Below are 9,946 nucleotides of genomic sequence, written 5' to 3' on the forward strand. Positions count from 1 at the left end.
CACACATGTAAAATCCTAGTGACGCCAAACTTTTGACCAGTAGTGTTGCCCTCCCAACATCTTCACTGGCCACAAAAACCAGCTAAAAATACAAATAGCTATTTTAAGCAACATTTTGTGTAAGAATTTTTTTTATATTTTATAGTTTTATAATATTTACAATTTTTTAAATATTTTATTTACTTTTTCATTAACCGTTTTAATGTTCTCCATGACAGCTATAAGTTCATAAGCACACTTTTACTGAAAAACAGCAGCATTTGGTGATTGGTTTATCGTTTTTATTTTCAATTTTCTAATTTTGAAAACAAATGGCAAATCTTCCGCTTTGTTATCCAGATATAAAATGCATTATTATCCCCAAACTTGCTTACACTCATCAGGCCCTGTTTTCTAATTTGTGAATTGCCGTACAGCAACAACAATATTATATTTGATCTCATATTATCCTTATCTGTATGTTATATTCAGTGAAGTGGCAAGTGTTATGCCCTTAAGCATATTGTCTATTCATGGTTTGAGCCGAGCACACACTGATATCAACAGTATTTGATAAAGAAGCTGATTAAGAGCAGATATGGCAGCCACTGTAAAAACCTTTTCACTGACTGCTTGATTTCTGTAACTGTCTATTAAAACAGCCAAGCTTTTACTTCAATTACTACAATCTTGCTTTTATTCTTTGCTGAAACAAACACAGCACCCGAGGCCAGTGAAAAACCTGAGCTGACAATAGATCTGCATCATCAGCAGACTGGCAGGTGATTCTAGTCTTCTGATAAATAGTGAGGTAAAGTGGCACTAATGTGCTTCTGGATTGTGTTATGCTTATGCACAAACATGCCATAGCTCGTCGGGTAGGATCTTATGTCACACGGTTTAAACCCCAGATCGTCGCTGGATCTGCCTCAGAGTTGATTCTTTTATTTCATTCATAGAAATGTAACTTCCTCAGTGCGACTTCCTGTTTAAAAAAGAATAAGGAGAGATTTCCTTTGAGGGGTTGCATACCGAACACAGTGTACTGCCTCCTCACAATCACAGGAACCATGGGACCAGCTGAGACGTTTGCATCTAATCTTTTGTATCACACTGAAGTGATTTATTGTTCGTAAAATAAATTCAGGAAGAGCTGAGAATTCCAGCTGAATCGCTTTTATCCACATGTAAAACGTTTGTGTTTACAAGGCAATAGTCAATGACTGGCTTTAATGTTTTCATATTATTTAGCATACGGCTCTGTGTATACAAATATGTTAATGAGAAACAAAAGTTAAATAAAAAATAAAATGGTTCAACCTACAGTCAAAAATTTGGGGTCGGTAAGATTATTTTTTTTTATGCAGGCTTCATTTATTTAATCCAAAAAAAAAAAAAAGAGAGAGATATTATAATATTATTATAAAAATTGAGAGATATACAATTTAAAATGCCTGTTTTCTATTTTAATTCATTTTAAAATGTTCTTTATCCCTGTGATGTCTATAAGCTGAATTTTCAACAGCCATCACTCCAGTGTCAAATGATCTTTCAAAAACTCATTCTAATATGATGATTTGGTGCTCAAGAAACATTTCTTGTTATTATTAATGTTAAAAACTGCTTAATATATTTGTGGAAACAGTTAAATATTGTTTTAGGATTCTTTGATGAACAAAGTTCACAAAGAAGAGTATGTATTAAAAATAGTGGTCGACCGATATATCGGCCGATATTTGGCATTTTTCAAATATCGGCATTGGCCGATAAGTTTTTCTGTTTGGCCGATGTGCTCGAGGCGGGACTTTTATTTTGACGGCGCATCGGATTTTTATTACCGGACAGAAATCTGTCTAATAATCAGAAAGAACTGTTAAACAAAGGAATTAAAATGTATACCAAAAAGTATTATAAAGATTGCTTTCATATTACTAGTAATAGAAAGGCAAACATTATAATACTTTCTCTTTTTCCGTCAGCATTCAGCAAATACGCATTTATATCATTTAAACAAATCTTTGAATGACTAATGAACATTTAATTTCAAAAATCTTGCAAACCTAGTCAAATCCAGTTGTGAGATCTTGTGAAGTGTGCATTTGTATCCTGCATGATCGCGTGTTCTCTGCGTGACGGTCGATCCGTGAGAATTGAATGTGGACAGGAGGAGAGTTCAGCTTCACTGGAGACGCGCGATCGACAAACTTTAAACTCATGATTTTAAATTATGCTGCGCTTTATGCATTTGCCCACTGTCATATTCATGTCATTTTTGCTGTGTGCTGTATGTAAAATATAAGTGAAAGGTGTGTCATCTCTGATACCATCTATTTGAGCGGCGATTACGGAAAGGAATTCTCCGATAGAAATGTTACATTATATCTACCTACAGTTCATTTAGTCATGCGGCCTGTTCAATAAAATTTGTATAATTAGGCCTACTCAAAAGGCTTGAAGTGAAAAAACTATTGTTTGACTTAAAACAAAAAGAAGCATTTATAGCTCGAACACCTCACTGAGAGACCTGTGCCCTGTATGTTGAGAAACTAGGTCTGTTCACCCTCAAGCAGCTTGTGCAGAATGAAGAATGCAGTTTGAGGCTTTATCAACAGTCAGAGGAGTCAGAAGTGATGATCATGCACATACCATTTCAATGTAGGATACAAAGTATGAGCTCAAATGACTCGTTGGCTGACAAACAAACATTAGGAAAATTTGCGGTAGTGATGGAAGGCAGACTTATTAGTCATGATTCAGTTCATATAACCGGTTCAAAACACGATTCAACAATTATATCATGTTCTGATCCCTGACATGCCCAACATGATGTACATGCTCAGTGCCTGTACTGAAATGTTCCAATAAAGCAACATGAAGTCACATATTGCTGTTTATTAATTTTTTTATATTTAAATTTTTTTAGTTCTACTAACGCATGGCTCTTGTCATTTTATGTTCTCCCTAGAAATGTTACATTATATCTACCTACAGTTCATTTAGTCATGCGGCCTGTTCAATAAAATTTGTATAATTAGGCCTACTCAAAAGGCTTGAAGTGAAAAAAATATTGTTTGACTTAAAACAAAAAGAAGCATTTATAGCTCTAACACCTCACTGAGAGACCTGTGCCCTGTATGTTGAGAATCTAGGTCTGTTCACCCTCAAGCAGCTTGTGCAGAATGAAGAATGCAGTTTGAGGCTTTATCAACAGTCAGAGGAGTCAGAAGTGATGATCATGCACATACCATTTCAATGTAGGATACAAAGTATGAGCTCAAATGACTCGTTGGCTGACAAACAAACATTAGGAAAATTTGCGGTAGTGATGGAAGGCAGACTTATTAGTCATGATTCAGTTCATATAACCGGTTCAAAACACGATTCAACAATTATATCATGTTCTGATCCCTGACATGCCCAACATGATGTACATGTTCAGTGCCTGTACTGAAATGTTCCAATAAAGCAACATGAAGTCACATATTGCTGTTTATTTATTTTTTTAGTTCTACTAACGCATGGCTCTTGTCATTTTATGTTCTGTTTGTTTCAGTCATGAGTCTATCAGAACCTAAACATAATTTTCAATGAATGAGTTTGAGAACTGAGAACCACCTCAGACTGATTCATGAGTGAATCGTTCAGTCGATTCGTGAACCACTAGTTCAAACTAATTATTGTTTGGACAGACCTGACCAACCCATTTCAAAGATCCGACTCCAAATAATGATTCGTTCACAAATCAGACATGCCTAGTCTTCAGGTGCCGATTGCATTAACTGCTCAGACTAGTCTTAAAACTTAGTCTTCTATTTTTTTTTCTCCAAGACTGGTCATAACTTTGTAAAGTCAGTTACATAAAAGGTATTAATAATCTGAATCCAAAAAGTAGACTGATTACCACTTGGTTAACTCCTAGTTGGTCATACTAGGCTATGTTCATGCAACTGGCCCCAAGTAGTTTATCAGAAACGTTATTTTACAGGCACAGCATATATAAGGCTGCAACGAGTCATAGTCATTACTCTAAAGTAATTATGTTCAAAAAGTAATGTATCTAAAAGAGTCTGTGTTCAACGAACTGCATGATCTTGGTGTATAACATCAAACAAAGAAAAATATAAGAAAAATATTTACTATTGAGCTGATTGCTGTTATACTAACGTTAACTAGTAAATTGCTCACACTCATGAGCAAATAGTTCAGTCGATTCATTAACGAATTGCTTTTTTTTGTACCGATTCATTGCAAAAATCCGACTCAATAGAATAATTCTTTCACAATCGCACATCTCTAATCTTCAGTAGTTGATCAGATAGCTTATCTTAAACAATTTCCCATTGTGATTTAGTATTGCATAGTAACGAGGCCTCAACAAATCGTAACAATTTAACAGTCATTATGCAAATCAAAAGTAGCATATCTAAAAAGTTGAGTCTGTAGTAAAACAATTACGTAATCTAAATATACAATATAAAACGAAGAAAGTTTACCCCTTAGCTAATTGCTGTTATACTAAGCGGTAAATCGCTAAATATTTGTTTTAGGCAGCTACTGCCTTGACAACATATCAAACCATGACAGAGCTGCCTATGAAAACTGAATAAAAACTTGAAATCTATACTCGCCTGCCAACTGTTTGATTGGCGAGCTGTCTCATCCGATTAAACTGTTTCTTCATTTTAGTGGCGTCGGCCTCAAAACCCAGTTTTTAAGACGTGGAGAGTGTGTTCGTCGATGCCTCATGAGCAGAAAGATCCTTGAGCACGATGCTGAAGTCGTGTAAATAATTACATTAAAACAGCCCGGTGTACGGTTAGCTCAAGCAGCTAGAAAACTAGCCGATCGGGAGAGAAAAAAACAGTAACGTTAGTGTGGGAAAAGTTAGCTCCGGTGAATAGCGGTGCTCGTTTCATGTCATTCCGTGTTGCAACTGCTCTCATAAGCGGGAGTGAGTGGTGTTTCCACGTAACGTTACGCCAGCCCGTGACATCTACGGGAGAGAGTGGAAATGCATGGCAGCGGGCTGGTCACTGCATTCGTGTCGGCCACTGTCTGTGTTTCGCAGCTCCAGGCTGATCTGATCATGATGACATTAATGTGGACACAGGGGATGTCTCGAAACAGTGCGCTGACTTTACAGGCAGCATTATATGGAGCGTCTGTGATCTCCAAATATGCTGTCTGTGTAGGCAGCCCCTGAGGTTTTGAGACGAAGACTGCGTAGAGTACAGGTCCACTCATATATTACCTACTGTGTGATGACCATACACTCCCTGTATGGACTGTAGGAATTTGACAAATGTGTCCTTTATTTTGTGTTTACAGCATAAATAATTATTTATTCCGTTTTAGTTAATAAAATAATGTCCCTTTCCTTTATTTTCCATTCGCCTCATACTTGTTTGCGTCACACTGTTTATTTTTATATATTGTCTATTTTAATACTTGAAGTAGGCTACTGTATGTGCTTTGGAAATATTATAAAAGCTGAAAACAGTGCTAATAAAATTAAATACAAAATCTCGAACTCTTCGCCATTTATGACTAGCTCATCGGGGCTTGGCAGCTACTCGCACTGATCCGATCCAAATCCACAACTTTCATTTTCTAATAACGCGGTCAACTTTCTCTCATTTGATCTGTGCATGCGTTTAAATGGCAGATTTAAGTTTTTAGAGCACTCAGGTCCTTAACCTCTAATATCTATAATAAATCTGAAACTAACGGGACATTTTCCTGTTACCATTTACGTGAGTGATGCGGGGATTTAACATTGCAGTTAAGAATAATATAAAACGACGGGGTATTTTTTAAAAACACTCTTTTGCGATTTGCAGAATCATAAACGTAAAAATCTGCACAGCAACCGATGTAATTGTTACACATGCGCAGTAAAGTCTCGTCGCCACCTCGAAATGTATTATGGGACAGCTCCGTCAGCGGAAACAGATGTAAACATGTGATTGTCAAACGGAGCGCGTTTGGTCCAGGGTTGCTTCTGTTATGCGGCCGTGAAAATCAATATGCTTTATTCAAATAAATGTGCCTGAAAAAAATATTTCAAGAATCTGTTGATAACCTTGCCAATGAAGTATTGAATCTTCGACTGTTGCGGTTTTCGAAATCCGATCAGTTTAGTTAGCTAACATTTACTTAGCATTTGTGTTCATACGAATACAGCATGTGTATGTAACGCAGTGTTTATCAGCATTGCTTCAAATCTGAGTGTTCATGGCATCCAAACAGCCATTTACAGATTCTGACATTGCTGATGAAGCAGTCAGAGCAACTTGCGACGATGCATCGACATGCAAAAGGTAAAATAAATGCATAAGTGCAAAAATAAAACGATTACACACGATTTTCCGTGTTTCTAATCCGTCAGCGGAAACAGATGTAAACATGTGATTGTCAAACGGAGCGCGTTTGGTCCAGGGTTGCTTCTGTTATGCGGCCGTGAAAATCAATATGCTTTATTCAAATAAATGTGCCTGAAAATAATATTTCAAGAATCTGTTGATAACCTTGCCAATGAAGTATTGAATCTTCGACTGTTGCGGTTTTCGAAATCCGATCAGTTTAGTTAGCTAACATTTACTTAGCATTTGTGTTCATACGAATACAGCATGTGTATGTAACGCAGTGTTTATCAGCATTGCTTCAAATCTGAGTGTTCATGGCATCCAAACAGCCATTTACAGATTCTGACATTGCTGATGAAGCAGTCAGAGCAACTTGCGACGATGCATCGATATGCAAAAGGTAGCACGGCGTACAGTGATCAATAATACAATTATTAAACCTGATTGACGCGTGTTTCTAAATACTGTGCTTCTCTGTTGACATTGTACCGCAATGCTATTGAGCATCCTGTGCATCTCCAAAATGGGGGGGAAAGTCGTGGTTCTGCACAATGTTACTGATATGATTATCTGTAATACTTTAAAATATTTCATCATATACAGATTATAAAATATTTGTATGTTCAAGAACAACGCTGTCGTTATTCTATTTGTTATTGACCTATAATAATCATTTAATATTTCATATAACTCTGATTTTTATTTTGTTTGATAGGTTTGCTACCAGTAAAGGTTACTGGACTGACCTCTACGTCCAGTATTTTGTGAGGCAAGCAGGTGAACGTAAAGCACCTGAGATCAACAGAGGTAAGATTGATTGTTTAAATATCTCCCCCTGCAGGTTAATGTTTGCAGCTGCGTTTAATCAACCCCCTATTGTTTTAATTGTGCTGTAGGTTATTATGGACGTGTCAAAGGAATGAATCTTCTTATTGATGCTTTTCTCAAGAAGACACAATGTGACTGCCAGGTGGTCAATCTTGGGGCAGGACTGGATACTACTTTTTGGAGATATTCAAAAAGAAGACAGTAATAATAATTATATTAGTTATATATCTTTTTAATTATGAAAACGATTCTCCTTATATTCTTTTTTTCTAAGTGCATGTACTATCTAAATTTTTAGGTTGAAAACATTATGCCAAAAAAGTTCTTTGAAGTCGACTTCCCAATGATTGTTGCAAGAAAAATACACCACATCAAGTAAGGCGTTTTTACTGTTATAATATTATTATTGTTATTATTTTCAGTAAATTGCTATTTGACATTAACATGATTTTGGATGCTTAGCATGTACTTTGTCATATTCCTGTAGAGGGAGACAGTATCTCAAATGAGAAGTTCTCTAGGACCCTCCATCTAAGTATATCCACCCTCCAAAGCAATAGTTGGATTGTATATCTGTCATCTATTTTGTATTGTATTAAATTTGATCTGTCCTAAATTTGCTCTTTATCAGTACCCCACCTGAAATAATACTGTTAAATACCTGTTATGCATTTGAATTAAACTTGGGTGGAGGACGTTTTGTCTTGGGTGATTAGAATATTTTTTAAATTGCTACATAACCACAGTCAGTGGAAGTTGCTGTATGTGTGGCAAGGCAACATACACAAGACTGCATTTACATTTCGCAGTGCTTTTTATTCACAAATGGATTACAATAGAGAAACATAAGCAATTTGTCACAGAGCCAACAATATTCATAGTCTACAATGCCAGGCTTATTAGAAAGCTAAACTAGGAAACAAGCTAGGGCAACGGTGAAACGCAAAGAAAAGGAAGATTTTGTATTTGTGTAAGTGCCATGGTTTAAGGGTGTCTATGTAAGTGACAGAATAGAAATACACGAGCTGTGTACAGAGGGAATTACGTAATACAATACAATCTGACCCTTGGTGCATTAGATAACAGAATACCAAAGTGTCATCTGCAAACAAATGATACTAGAACTTTTCTCACAACCTTTTTTGCAGTTGACTCTGTGTTGGATAAAGTCAGTTCCCCTCAAGTTCACACAAAAAGTGTCCACATTTTTTTAGTAATATATTTATTATGTGTATATTTTTGAGATTGCTATACAATATAGTACAGAGGGATGTTATAGAATTTAGTAGTCAAACTTGTATTTTTTATGTGGACTTTCTACAAGTTGTGTGATGATAAAACATGAATGCCTTTGAAGATAGAAATCTGATAACTGCATAATGATCATGAGATAAAAATAATGTTTTCCATAAAACATTTGAGTAAATGATTAACTATAAGGGTGCTCCAGTCAGGATTTTTTGGGCGGCTTGTGATCACAGGATGCAATATTTGCCGATAAGATCACTGATACCGATCTTTTTGAAGCCTTCTTTTTATCATGTAGAATTATTTATAGTCATGCTCCAGTCAAGATTTTTACAGACGCATCTATGTTTCCATCCAAAGATGCGAATTTAACTTATGCGCAAAACTGGAATATCGCATAAAACATTTGTGAATAAAGCACCATTTCCATCCAACGAGTCAAAGAGAACAAAATCTGCCGCGTCCCTATAAACTGGCACTAAATTAAGAAAACTAGGAGAAGCCACTGAATATAATAATTTTCATATGTAATCAATTACTTTTTTTAATGTTTGCTTTTTTAGAGAGCGGACGTAACACAATAATGCGGTCATTGCTTTTAGAGGTGGATGCCTGCTGTTTGTGAACGCAGTCATGTAAGACAGTAATTATACAGAAATACTTTGATGACAGGCTTTCCTCAGGCATTTCAGAATGACCAAAACAACATATAGATGCTGTGAATGGGATCGGTCCGCTGGTTAGTCAATTGATCCCGTCTCATATCGCAAAGTCACATGACTTTTTCAATGCGCAGGGTGGAATTTATTCAGAATTTAATGTGTTTCCATCGTAGTTTATGCACATTTTTTCTTATCGGATAAAACGTTTATCCTACTCAATTGTGCGCATAAAAAGTTTTTAGAATTTATGCGCATCTTGGCATTTCCATCCAGCGGTTTTTTATGCGATAATCCAAAATGCGCATAAAAATAGGTGGATGGAAACATAGCTAATAATGATATTACAAGAGCAATGGCATTTACCTCAGTCCGTAAAGAACTGTGCCATCTGGATGGAGCCGAATCATTCGGTTCTTCACCGTCACACCGTGCAGGAAAGACTTCTTGTCATTCAGGAACGAGGCTGCTATTGGCTGCCTTGACAACCATTCACAACATTTCTTGCATTACCGCAGACAGCAGAAGAGGAAAAATACAGAAATACAGTAATTATTATGCAAGTTGATATTCTGATTATATTTTTTTCCAAGCACATTTTACCAATTCCAAACGACATCAATCTTATTAACTACTATTAATCTTGTATTTAATCACTTGTAATCGATATACTATTGTTCATGAAGGCTGGAAGTGAAAAACGCCTTATATTCAGGTGTGTATAATTAAGCAGGTTATCTTCTACAGATAAAATGTCAAGATGGACTAAAAATGAACTCCCAAAACTTACTGCCAGATTCTGGAAGATAAATTCTTCAAACAGTGGTACAAGAGGATGTGGTGCTGGTCCTTCAAGAGTCACTCTCA

At 36.2% G+C, this 9,946-nt stretch overlaps 2 protein-coding genes across 3 annotated transcripts in view; one reads left to right on the top strand and one right to left on the bottom strand.

Annotated features, from left to right (window-relative positions):
- The window catches only part of LOC107594184 (rho GTPase-activating protein 17-like), a 30,363-nt gene extending 25,289 nt beyond the window's left edge, over window positions 1–5,074 (bottom strand). For both annotated transcript variants that reach the window (XM_016284152.1, XM_016284150.1), the window contains exon 1: window positions 4,608–5,074. In XM_016284152.1, the coding sequence (XP_016139638.1) occupies window positions 4,608–4,660 (53 nt within the window). In that variant the 5' untranslated portion in view covers window positions 4,661–5,074. The remainder of the gene's footprint in view (window positions 1–4,607) is intronic.
- A 1,567-nt stretch (window positions 5,075–6,641) lies between these two features.
- The window catches only part of LOC107594185 (leucine carboxyl methyltransferase 1-like), a 19,054-nt gene continuing 15,749 nt past the window's right edge, over window positions 6,642–9,946 (top strand). The window contains exons 1-4 of the mRNA XM_016284153.1: window positions 6,642–6,744; window positions 7,060–7,151; window positions 7,241–7,364; window positions 7,473–7,547. Coding sequence (XP_016139639.1) covers window positions 6,659–6,744; window positions 7,060–7,151; window positions 7,241–7,364; window positions 7,473–7,547 — 377 coding nt within the window. The 5' untranslated portion in view covers window positions 6,642–6,658. The remainder of the gene's footprint in view (window positions 6,745–7,059; window positions 7,152–7,240; window positions 7,365–7,472; window positions 7,548–9,946) is intronic.

The sequence above is a fragment of the Sinocyclocheilus grahami genome, unplaced genomic scaffold (genome assembly GCF_001515645.1).
Source record: "Sinocyclocheilus grahami isolate Dianchi unplaced genomic scaffold, SAMN03320097.WGS_v1.1 scaffold180.1, whole genome shotgun sequence".
NCBI classification, from domain to species: domain Eukaryota; kingdom Metazoa; phylum Chordata; class Actinopteri; order Cypriniformes; family Cyprinidae; genus Sinocyclocheilus; species Sinocyclocheilus grahami.